At 43.2% G+C, this 12662-nt stretch overlaps 1 protein-coding gene across 1 annotated transcript in view; it reads left to right on the forward strand.

The window, feature by feature from the left end:
* Positions 1 to 12662, forward strand: part of LOC117450107 (leucine-rich repeat-containing G-protein coupled receptor 6) — a 38458-nt gene that overhangs the window by 16979 nt on the left and 8817 nt on the right. The window contains exons 3-6 of the mRNA XM_034088142.1: positions 4931 to 5002; positions 6986 to 7057; positions 10378 to 10593; positions 10741 to 10812. Of these exons, the coding sequence (XP_033944033.1) occupies positions 4931 to 5002; positions 6986 to 7057; positions 10378 to 10593; positions 10741 to 10812 (432 nt within the window). The remainder of the gene's footprint in view (positions 1 to 4930; positions 5003 to 6985; positions 7058 to 10377; positions 10594 to 10740; positions 10813 to 12662) is intronic.

Genomic DNA, 12662 nt, shown 5'->3' on the forward strand with positions numbered 1-12662 from the left:
CAGGCTATGGTTAACACATTACAACTTCAAGTTACAGCCCTTAGAAAAACAAACCGACACTCTAAACACAAACACGGTCAGTGTGCGGGCAAACGTGTTTGATGTGGGTCTGCAGCACTTGTTAGTAGCACAGGGAGAGGCAAGGGCTAGGCATGTTGTGACTGGTAGTAATAAATGGTTTGATGTTGTGCTCTACCTCCCTCTTTTTCAATTCATTTCTACAGCCCCCCATATCCATTTGACTGCAGGCTATGGCAAGCTGAAGTCACTGCCTTTCATAGTTTTTCTCCTTTTTGGACCCTCTCCATGTTTCTATAAACCAATATAAATCTGCTTTTGGCAAGAAGTTCAGCTTTCATCCTGTTATACACTATGGGAAGGAGAGGGAATAAAGTCTTAAGAGCCACACACACAGTGTTTTTCTGAAGCTCCGCTCACAAACGTAAACTGTATCATGAGACCAATTATCTCCTCGATTAGTTTTCATTTCTATAGTATCAAAATGCACAAGGCTAATCCCTTTGAACCTCAATTGAAGTAATTAAATTAACAGGTAGCAAACCTTGCTTTGATTCATTGACGCATTGATATTTATAATAAGAAGTGTCAACCCTCCTTCCAGCCTTTTCTTTACCAGTTACTCATTTCTACATCCTTCTATTGATCTCAGATCCCTCTCATTAAGCCTTCATTTAACGCTTTGATCAGTGAATCTGCCATTTATTCAAACACACAAACCTGCACGCAACTATCAGACAGACTGAGCGTGAAGATAGGCGACAGAGTCAGACTGCATGTCTATGGATTAATGAGAGGGCAACAATGCCCTCAGTGTGAGAGAAGGGTTACTCATCTACCTGACAAATCAAAGACATCCCCTCTCTTTAGATGTTTCACAGTATCAAAGATCTATTCCCGATCTAATTGCATCTTGGAACTAGCAGAGAAACTGTCGCCCTTCCTGAAAACAATTTTGAAGGCAACCATGCTCTCCACCTATCATCAGTATCAAAGTACTTGCTGCTCATAATTAGCCATTTAGTTAGAGTCTGTCATGCTCATCTTATAATTATCTGTAGCCATCACTCACCTAAATACAGAAATGAAATAAGTCCATTTAAAGTGGCCTGACAGGAAAACAAATCGCACTGGATTTTTTAACTCTCCATCGCTTTTGGCCTTGGTTTGTTTGACGCATGATCTTACAGCCTAAGTGCGTGGAATATGGTGCAATCTTCCGTTATCAGCTCAAGACTGAGACTCTGGAATATCCATTCAGCCCATTGCGAGCACACTCAGGCACTCTCAACAAATGAAATCCAAATGTAAGATGAGAGAAGTGGAGAGTAGAGGCCAGCGCTGCCCTGCTCGACTTCCTCTAGGTGATGAGATTGTCTGCTGACAGGCCAGCAGTATAACGTAGGCGAGGGTTAAGGGTTTACAATATTGGCTGTCTCGATACTCCAGGTGCACCACACAGCTGGGACAATCTAGATCAATTAAAACTTTTCCTTTTAGCGTTGCCAACATTGCTTTTTGTGTGCTTGACTCTTTCTCTCACACAAATACGTACCCACAAAAACACACCTACACACACAAATGACCACATGTCTATATTTTACTCAAGTAATTTCAGAGGTTAACGCCAGGTTAAGTGGTTGACCCTTAGGCTGGAACTCCGAACAGAAGGAGGGATAACATTGCTATTGATGGACCAAGGGTGAAAAAGGTCATACATAAATACGTACTTACAGACACACCCACACACAGCCCTCTCTCCGATAAGACCTGTTTCTTCTCGCCTTCTGCTTTCATCATTGACCACCCTTGCCATGCTGCCACTTTGATGTCCTATCATTATCTAAGATAGTATCCCAAAATATGATGCTTACTCTGCTGTCTAAGTCTTTGTTCTGTTTTTTGTTTATTATTTTGAGGCAATAGAACATAGAGATACATAGAATAATCAGCAGTTGGTATGCTTCAGTGACGCCCTCACTGATCAGACCTCATAGCGGGGCGGTCTCATGTCTGATACCACCCCTCCCACTACTCTCTCATACGTTTGAAATACAAACTGGCCTCTGTTATTTTATATATTAATCATGTCAATACAGCTGAATAATGCTTAGGTGGAATTTGTATCAATGCAGTTCAAGCGCCAAGAAAAATGTTAACCATCCCCAAATCAATTTAAAAGAAAAAACAGTTGGAGACATGGTTTGACAAGAGCAAGGCGCCTTTCATTAGAATGAGATTGATGTGGAAAGACTAGGAGGCTAAGTGGGGAACATTCACTCATGCGTACGATCCCTTACACATACGTACACACATAAATGCACACACTGATATCATGGAAACGGTTGTTCAGTGGCAAGTGCCAGTGTTCTGTTGATGTCTATCAAGAACGTTTTAACATTTCTTTCCTATGTCAATATCAATCAACATAATTAGCCATTTGATAAATGATGGCTGCAAAAAAACAAACATGATTTCATTCTAATGCTGTTTTGGCTCCAACAGTGCCGGTAATAGAGAAAGGCTGGTTGGCAGTAGGATATGCACATCATACCATGGCCTTAACTACAATGTTTGTTTTCTAAAACTCTAAATTACTGGCCCTTCTTATCACCCCGCTGAAATAATATAATATCATTTTTTTTGTCCAATACGTCTGCAACTAATCATTGTGTTTGAACAGGAAATAAAAGAAGCGGAACTAAAATGGTATTGAAGTAGCAGACCTATCTTCAGCTAAGGGTCAACAAAAAGGCAGTATACAAGTTGAAAATCAGATGTGCGAGCAAATCGAATTCCTTTGTTTTGAAATAATAATACATATTCTAATATGTGAAGACAGAGAGATGCAGTCACTGCAGATCAACTCTGTCATCTGTGTGCTCAATGTCTGTGAAATGTATATTGAGACATCCTGTGACTTTGTCTAAGTCGGTTTGAATTTGTTTTGACTGTGGTTTGAAAGGCATGACTAAAAGGCACCACAATAGCCTGGATAACGATCAGTCCATGTCGTATAATAGTATGCCGATGCAGGTTTGTGTGTGTGCTTGTGTTGATAAATACCAGCTCTACATTAACTGGTCTGAGTGTGAGATCTGGCAGGCGCTGATGGGGTAGTGTGGTTTGTCACTGCACAGACTGACTGCAATACGTGAGACATGTTGACATGAGTATCAGATGTCAGAGGGAGTTGCTGTGAGCCATCGACTGTTACCATCTGGATGATAGTGGCTTGGAAAGGCAAGCAGAGTGTTTTATCGATATTTCAATATCCTTGCACTGATGGAACAAGTCAGCCAGAAACAGGATGCTTAGCATAAGACTAAAATGTCAGGCAAATGTCCCCTGCAGGGCAATGGTGTAAGCAGGAGGATGTCAATCAGTACATTTTAACGTCTGTGTGTTAAATAGAAGTTGGTGGTCGTGGGTGGTCTCAAGCTGTGAAGACCAAATATGTGTCCAAATTGTGCTTCCAGCTTGTGACCTTGACAGTTACACCGTTGGACTGAATGTTATTTATTTGGACATCTTATACACACTCACAAATGACCATTAGGTGCTGTGTTTGATAAACAAACTGATTGGATTGCTTGTGTGAATGTGTGTGGTTTCTCTCCCTCTATGTCCTCAAGGCCTCTCAGAACGGGCCCAATTTACTTCAAGGTCATGGAAAATAGCACACACGTTCTCATGTGCGCACATATCGTATACACAATATAAAGACACACACATAAGCTTTCATGCGCACAAGCAAATATACTTTCAGGCCGCACTTGCTGACCCAGTCTCAGTCTCATTCAATTCAGTCTTTCCTCACTCATTAGAGCTCCCAGGATTGGATTGGTTAAGGTTTCAGGGTGTGCTTTGGGCCAATGGCAACCACACTGAAGGGAATCGAATAGTGTTATTTGCATACTGCCCCAGCAGTAACACAAGGATGAAGTCACATCACAGCTCAATCCAAAAACGTAGAATAAAGCAAATGGCAAAACCTTCCTTAAAGGGCCCATGTCATGGCCATTTCCACTGATCATAATTCCATTGTTGAGGTCTACTAGAATAGATTTATATTGTGCAATTTTCCAAACTCACATTGGTTTCTCATACAGCATCTCTGTAAACTACGTGTATTCACTGAATTTCACTCTCTGCCTTTAACGGCTCGTTGTAGCTACAGCCCCCACCCTCCCTGTGAGCCCAGTGCTCTGATTGGTCGGGACGTTGTGAATCGCGCTGAGCTCCGTGGAGGTGTGGTTTCCTTGTTTAGTGATACACAGCGAAACACAGCTAAACTCACCCTGAGCACACAAAGTCACAGCCGAAGTAAAAACAATAAGTGTGGCTTGATATTGAGTAAGAAAAAGGTTGATAAACGCTGTGAGAATCTGCAGAGAGAATTTCGCCGCGATCCCAACTGTCTGTTATCAGCCTGCACAGGGAGGAGAAATCAGCAGAGCTGCCTGCACTGAGTGTGTGTGTGTGTGAGGAAGTCAGTGGATTGGTCAATTTGGACCAATCAGCGGGGGCTTAACGTAACGGCTCCGCAGACGTAACTTAACGGCTCCACGGATTGGTCCATTTGGTTCTGGGTACCATGACGTTAAGCCATACCCGGAAGAAACATTGGACAATGAAGTATCAGTGACGAATCTCCAACGAGGCGTTTTGGGGAGGTATTTTCTGTGTTAGAGTTTTACTCGCTACAGGGTGTACTTTGAGGGTTTTTGACTCTGCAGACCGTTTACATGCATAAAAACCTTCATAACACACAAGGGGATGGGTAATAACTGGAAAAGCATGACATGGGCCCTTTAAGAGACTTGTAATATTTTTTGTGCGTGTTCTAATATTTCATTTTTCACTTTTATATTTCATTTCCTCTTTTTTGATCTCGGTTTCTCTCTCTCAGGCGTATCTCAGGGAATCAGCTGAGGTATATCTCAGGCCACGCTCTCCAGGGTCTCCACAACCTCAAAGTTCTGTAAGTAACATCCTCCACTCTTCCACCTTCTCACACTCCAGTCCTCATCCCAAGTGGGTTGTACCACTGTAGCATTGCGGGGGGATATAGTTGTGCTCCTGCCTTGAATAAAACACACAGGCCAGGCATCATTAAATGTAGTTAAAGTTTATGGGCTGGTTCCCTCATTCCCAAGCCCTGTTTCATTTTCACACACACACACACACACACACACACACACACACACACACACACACACACACACACACACACACACACACACACACACACACACACACACACACACACACACACACACACACACACACACACACACACACACACACACACACACACACACACACACACACACACACACACACACACACACACACACACACACACACACACACACACACACACACACACACAGGTGGGACCTCCCAGCCTCACCACCCACTGAGATTACAGCAAGTGACTAAAATAATCACTTAAAAACATCTTTCAAAACTGTTCTCTTAACACCCTATTTCTCGTAGTATGATCATAGCCTTATGATCTATGGCCACCGACTGTTAGCACTGCCGTTAAGCATTAAATCCCCCAAAAATGCAAAGCAACCATAAAAGCCATGGCACTTTCTGACTCTAATGAGTGGCTGCTATGTGTCTACTGGGTTTGAGGCAAGGGTATTAGGGAGGTTTTCATGTTCCTTGCCAATCACCTCAATACCTTTGGACCCTTGCTGAGAAAAGTTTGAAAGCCCTGCCACGGAATATAAACTTAGCAGAAGAATTGTGGTTTGTAATTTTAAGGGATCTGGGAGATTACCAGGTTCACAGGTTTCATCTTGTGTTGTGAAACTCACTGAGACAGAATGAGTGAACCAGCCATGAATATGGGGCTATTATATCATTACTGCAGAAGGACACACAGATCCTGAATGTATAAACGTCTGCAAACATTCATGCTTCACACTATAACGCCCTAGCATACTTTGGACGGTCTCTTTGACCGCAGGGCTGTTGGTTTCCTTCCTCAATATATTAGTTAGAGTCAGGCCGTGTCAAACACAAATGGACCGCTGACCTTGTGGTACCCAAAAGGTCCTTGTGGACACATGCACGCACACAAGCATGCACGAGAACACGCAGGAGCTTATGAACGCATAGTGGAGTACAGTGATGCTCTCTGGGAATTGTCTTTGAAATAGACCAAATTCAATGTATTTATCATGGCATGATCGTCCCAGTGGAAACATCCCCTTATCCTCTCAAAACCTGAGCAGCATTTGTTTCGACGCTGAAGCGCTAATTGTATATTACAAAGGAGGCTATAGTCAAATACACTTCACTATGACATAGTGAGCCATGTTAGTAACTAAAGAAAATATGTGTCACCCAGAATACACTTAGACGTAAAACAAAACAAATTAAATCACAAAACACATTATAAATGTTATCCTACTTGGCAGAAATTTGTTGTTATGGGTTATTTTATATTCATAAAGAAAAGATAGATGTTATACTGTAATAACCATAAACTAAGAAGTTAAACTGTTTAGACTTTTGATGCTATTGAGACACGGTAATGCCCCAATGAAGGCATAACGCCACTGACAGCAGTACACTGGAGACTACACGCCTTGTGCACTAATATCAGACGACTGGTGATGATCAAAACTTCAAAGAAAGAGGGAGGAAAAGACAGGAAAAGCGAGGGAGGGAGCGGAAAGAGAGAGGGATATTGTTTGCTCCCCACTTCCTCCTAGCTTTTTGCTCCATTCTTCTGAGAATGACATCAGCAGCCCACCCAAGGAGCTTCTCTTTCCTTCTACCCTTCATTCTCTGCTTCTCTTCAAGCTTTCACTGGCCCTTTCCTTCTTGTGTCAGATTTCCCCTCAGGATGGAATTATTTGTTCTGCTTGATGTGCCCTCACGCACACCACGTACATTTTATCACATGTAGAGCTATTACCTACAAACTGAATAATGTGCCTTTCAGGATGCTCCAAAACAACCAACTGGAGAGACTTCCTGATGATGCTCCATGGGACCTACCCAACCTGCTGTCCCTGTGAGTTGTTCTTTCTCACACACACACACACACACACACACACACACACACACACACACACACACACACACACACACACACACACACACACACACACACACACACACACACACACACACACACACACACACACACACACACACACACACACACACACACACACACACACACACACACACACACACACTAATCACGCTTCTCTACCTCATCTAGCAGGGAATGAAACATCCCCTGGCCACCCACAGACTCATCCCAGCTGTAACCGCAGTGCAGGTATAGAGTACCACTGACATATTACAGACCATACCCCAATACTTCTGCACTGACGGTAGGAGTCACAGACTCAGTGCAGTTCATGGTAGCATCTGGAAGCCATGAGGGAAACAGCAGACACTGCAGGCCAGGGAGAGCATCTCCAATGAGCTGTGAAACAACCCCATTTTCCATCAATTCCCTCTCTCTTCCTCCTCCGTTCCTCTCCTCCGTTCTTCTCCCACCACCCACACTGCTATCCCCTTGGCTAATGAGAGTGTTTGGTGGCATAATTGTCTCATATGTGGGGTCACTGAACGTGTGTGTGTCAGCGAGAATGTTTGGGCGGATGCATGTGGACCACCTCATCTGTAATTCCTCACCCCCTTCCCGTCTCTCCCAACTTTGTACCGCACACATACTCCACATCCCTGCTTTCCAAATGAATAATTCTTTGTAAATATCCATAAAGCCGTTTCCTTCATCACGCAGACACACTCAAATTGCTAGAGTTACATAGAGGGGGCGTGCACATGTTACTCCTCTACCACCTACAACGTTTCCCTGTCTGGTATTAAGCAGGCCTGCTCTCCCTCAACACAATCATTGAGTCTGTAACCACACGTACACACAAACACACTCAAATCTATACACACATACTGTAGGACCTATACCTGCTACGGGCAGCCGCTATGGCTCAGGATGTCCCTGTGTGAGTGTATGTCTAACTTCATAATGATGTCTCTGTCTGTTTTCAATCTATGTGTATGTGTTTGCACAAGCATATGTGTGTGTGTGGTCTTTCAATTTCTTCACATAGATGCTTTTAAGTAATCACACACACACACACACACACACACACACACACACACACACACACACACACACACACACACACACACACACACACACACACACACACACACACACACACACACACACACACACACACACACACACACACACACACACACACACACACACACACACACACACACACACACACACACACACACACACACACACACACACACACACACACACACACACACACACACACACACACACACACACCAGTAATGATAAGCTTGCGAGAAAGAGAAAGATTGCTGGAAAGGCTTCGGAGAGTGAAGCTTGTCGGTGCCTCTCACTGACATAAAGCACAGCAGGTAAAAAGAAAGAGAGTCATCACCTGATAAATTGGTATAAATACACTTAGCAGACTTCTATCAAAAAATAAATGATGTCCTAATTTGGGCCAAAAGCCTTTTGTCAGCAGGGATGAGGGGGGATCTAGACAATGGTATCACCATTTTAAAGATTTTATTAACAACCCAGTGTTTAGTGTTGTTGTTGCAATCATGAGGGGACAGACAGTGTTTTTGTTTTGTGTCCCAGCCCACGGGTTAAGCAACGTAATCACCACTTAGCCATGACAACCATCACCAGGAATTCCACAAGCCACATTTATCAGAGTAACCTTATTTGTATAGGTTTGACACAATGGTGAACCACGCTCCTTCAGGCTCCTTGTAGTATAACATGTTGGCCATGTGGAGAATTGAACAAGAGGAGGCAAGACCACAGATATCCTGGATCTCTTAAGAGAACATACTCTTCTGTCTCTATTTCTCTCTCGTAATCGTACCTCAGACATTGATGTGATGGACAGGAAATAGTTGCTGCTTTATTGGCTTCTGTGGAACATTCCTGGTTCTGTCTGGATCTTCTGGAGACCTGGCAGGTCCACCCAGAGGAGCAATTATTATTTTGCCCTGGAGAACAAACCCGAAAGTTGAAGGATCTTCTGTAGCTTTCATCCTGCGATTTGGGTCAGGGACAAACAATGTCCACAGTTGGGGTGCACAGGATACACAAGAAAGATGTGAAGCACGGCAACAAATGTGTGCTCAGGAAGTAGACAAGATGAACATTTCTTGAAGTCATTCATGCATATTTACATGTACGCTAGAGGGTGTTTCCCTGTGTGCGAGCATCTGCCAGTGTATACATATGCCTCTCCTGATGGAACATTTCCCTGGGGAGAAAAGCCAAGAGTTCAAAGTTCAAGTTCAGATTTCACTTTGATGATACTGTTTGTATGGTGAAACCTCCAAGGGGGTGAGGAGACTTAGGAGGAGCTGGAGCACCAGCATGAAAGAACCACAGTTGAAGATTGATAAGGGAGGATGTTTGAAAGGCGAAACAAGAGTTAAGAAGTAAGACACAAAAGGGTTTGCAGCGGCTGGCAGTGCAAGAATGAAGATGTAAGAAACAAAACGTGAGTGTGAGAGGGGCCTGGAGGGAGGAAAGGGAGATTAATGAATGAGTGTGAAGGGCCAAAGAAAGAAGAATAGCGAGAGGAAGTGGTCTCAGTCTGTCAACTCTGCCCTGAGGGGATCATTCATCACTATGTACAGTCTGTATGCATGTGTGCATTTACGTGGGGGGTGTGTGTCACAGTCCACTCTTGTTACCTGTGGGTTGAGAGCATCAAGGGAGAGAGGGGACAAAGGTTCGATAGGTCTGGTATGGTTGGAGAGATGAAAGTGCATGTGTGTCTGATGCTGTTTTTGTGTATTAGTGATGGAACTGATGGCGAGAGCGGAACTTCAATGGAAAGAGTAAAGGAGGGAGGAACAGCTGAAGATGTGTCTACGACTGTTCTCCCCTCCATCTATCATTACAATTTCCAGGCATGGAGGAAAGTGTGTGTTACGCAGTGATAAAATGAGGTGGAATAAAACAACCGTTCCTACACACTTAATATGCATTTGTTCTCATCTTACATTTCATACATGCCTGTACAGGTGGAGCTAGACGTACGTAGCTTATTTAGCATGGGAATAAATCATAAAGAGGAGCTTCTAAGACGCTGCAGCAAAGATGAAAGAAGGAGAATGAAAGATGTCTAATTCTCCTAATAACCTTCCTGTAAGCCAAAATGTTTCATTGCGATGACACACAACCACTAATGCTTGATAAGCACAGTCAGCTACACATGCACAAACATACAGTACTTAGACGTGGTGATTATCTTGCTAAGCTAAGTTCCCTTCACCCTGCAGGCGTCTTGATGCTAACCTGTTGTCTGAGGTTCCGGCTGGGGCCTTTAGAGGGGTCCGCTCCTTGAGACACCTGTGGTTGGACGACAACTCCCTTACAGAGATCCCAGTGACGGCCCTGGACTCTTTGCCCTCCCTGCAGGCCATGACCCTGGCCCTCAACCAGATCACACATATCCCAGATTATGCATTCACCAACCTCTCCGCCCTTGTCGTACTGTGAGTGACATCATGATTTGTTGACTAAAAGTTCTCCTGAGTTTCTCTATATTTGTTTCTTTGAGGGCAGTGATGATTGTAGTGTCAAAACGTTTTTTGAGAAAGTGATTTCTGATTTCTAGTTAAAAACTTGTGTCTTTTTTCCAGGCATCTCCATAACAACCAGATCCAGAGCATGGATGCGAGGTGTTTTGAAGGTTTACACAGTCTGGAGACACTGTGAGTATCTCCCACACACATAATCACAGACATACATGCACTTACATGCATGTGCACATCTTTTTGGACATACAGTACGTGATGATTGCAAGTTTAATTTAAGAGATTTTCACAGAAACATATACATTTACCCACACCACTGAAGTGTGTGGGTAAGTGTATTGGTCCAAGTGAGTCCATATTTTGTTTACCCAATGTTGGCCTTGTGATGACAATGTATCAACATTAACTATGCATAGTCATATTTCCTACAAGCACATTGCCTTAGAATAAGTAAGACATATAAAGAACTCCCTGTGAAATAACTTCAAAAAGTTCCTATAACGAATTTATATCAGATTCTATACAGCCGTTTTCCATTGCCTTTGGTGTTACTTGGAACACCTAGAGTTAATGTGTTTTTATAAATCCTTTGTACCAAGTGTGCCAATAAAAAATTAAGTGGAGCGCAAAAATAATAGTCATAATGATTAATGTCCCAGTAATTTTAGCAGGTGCTTGAACGTTTTATCAAAACCACAACCAACAGATGAATGACAGGAATGTGAAGATGAAAAGTTCCTTTGATTACATTAAAGTAACATCAACAGATTCCTCTGTGTTTTGTTAAAGTAATTGCTTAGCAGCGCGGAGGTCAAATTTGGCTCAGTATGGCTACAGGAGAGTTGTTTGATTATACGTGCCGTAGCTTCGATAACTAAATCCTAACCACAGACCAATATCGAAACCGCTGGAAACTGACAGCCATATATACTGTAGGAGGTGGAGAAAGAAAGCAAGAGAAACAGAGACAGTTAAACTGTGTCTGCAAAATTCATGTAGGTCTGAAGAAAACACCGTTTTTGGCATGCTGCTTAACAACCTGTTGAAGTGTAAAAAATTATACGTTCCTTTTTTATGAGCATGTGTGTGGGCACCTGCCTGTGTGTGTGTGTGTGTGTGTGTGTGTGTGTGTGTGTGTGTGTGTGTGTGTGTGTGTGTGTGTGTGTGTGTGTGTGTGTGTGTGTGTGTGTGTGTGTGTGTGTGTGTGTGTGTGTGCAGATAAGCAAGTACTTTTGCCTGTGCCCTCACAAGCGGCCAGCTTAACACTCAACTTTAAAGCCATTATCCAAGCTGGGAAATGAGAGGGAACAGGGTGCAAGTCAGGAGAGCCATGCTTTAGGGGATGAAGGGAAACTGGAGAATGAGAAAAAGACGAATGGAGTTCTCTTGACCAGAATAGTGTGTGTTAAAGTGTTTGGGCCGTCAGCGGCGAGAGACAGATGATTCAGCAGGATAAGATGACAGGTGTCATTGACGTGGGGATTGCACTGGTATGAGGGGTTAATCTTTCACAGCGGCCTCGCTTATGAGAAATACGAGAGACCATCTGCATCACTACAACCCTCCCCAACCCCTAGTGTGTATTATAAAATCATTACTACGAGGAGCCGTCCAGGGGACTGCTGGAAAACAAAACAGCATATGCAAACAAGCCAGAGCAGACACAGACAGACAAACATTTCGCAAACATACCCTAGAGCTTGGGGGAAAACAAACATGCATATCTAGAAGTATTTCATCAAAGGCATTTTCTGTCTTATACTTGAAAAGAATGAAAACAAATCCAGGAAAATGGCTTAGTTCCTTTAGATATCCTTTGACCTCTATGGCTAAGAATCTTCAAAGACGCATACCGAGGCACATGTCTTAATATGGCAATTAATATGTATGCACAAACATGCACACACACTGTACACAAGTACAAATAAAGCAAATACTTATATACACACAAGTTACATGGGAAAACCCCTTTTCCTGCCACCTGCGTATGCACTGTCAACTATATTGTAGCAAATGTTGTTTTGATA

This window comes from Pseudochaenichthys georgianus, chromosome 7 (genome assembly GCF_902827115.2).
Source record: "Pseudochaenichthys georgianus chromosome 7, fPseGeo1.2, whole genome shotgun sequence".
Taxonomy (NCBI): Eukaryota; Metazoa; Chordata; class Actinopteri; order Perciformes; family Channichthyidae; genus Pseudochaenichthys; species Pseudochaenichthys georgianus.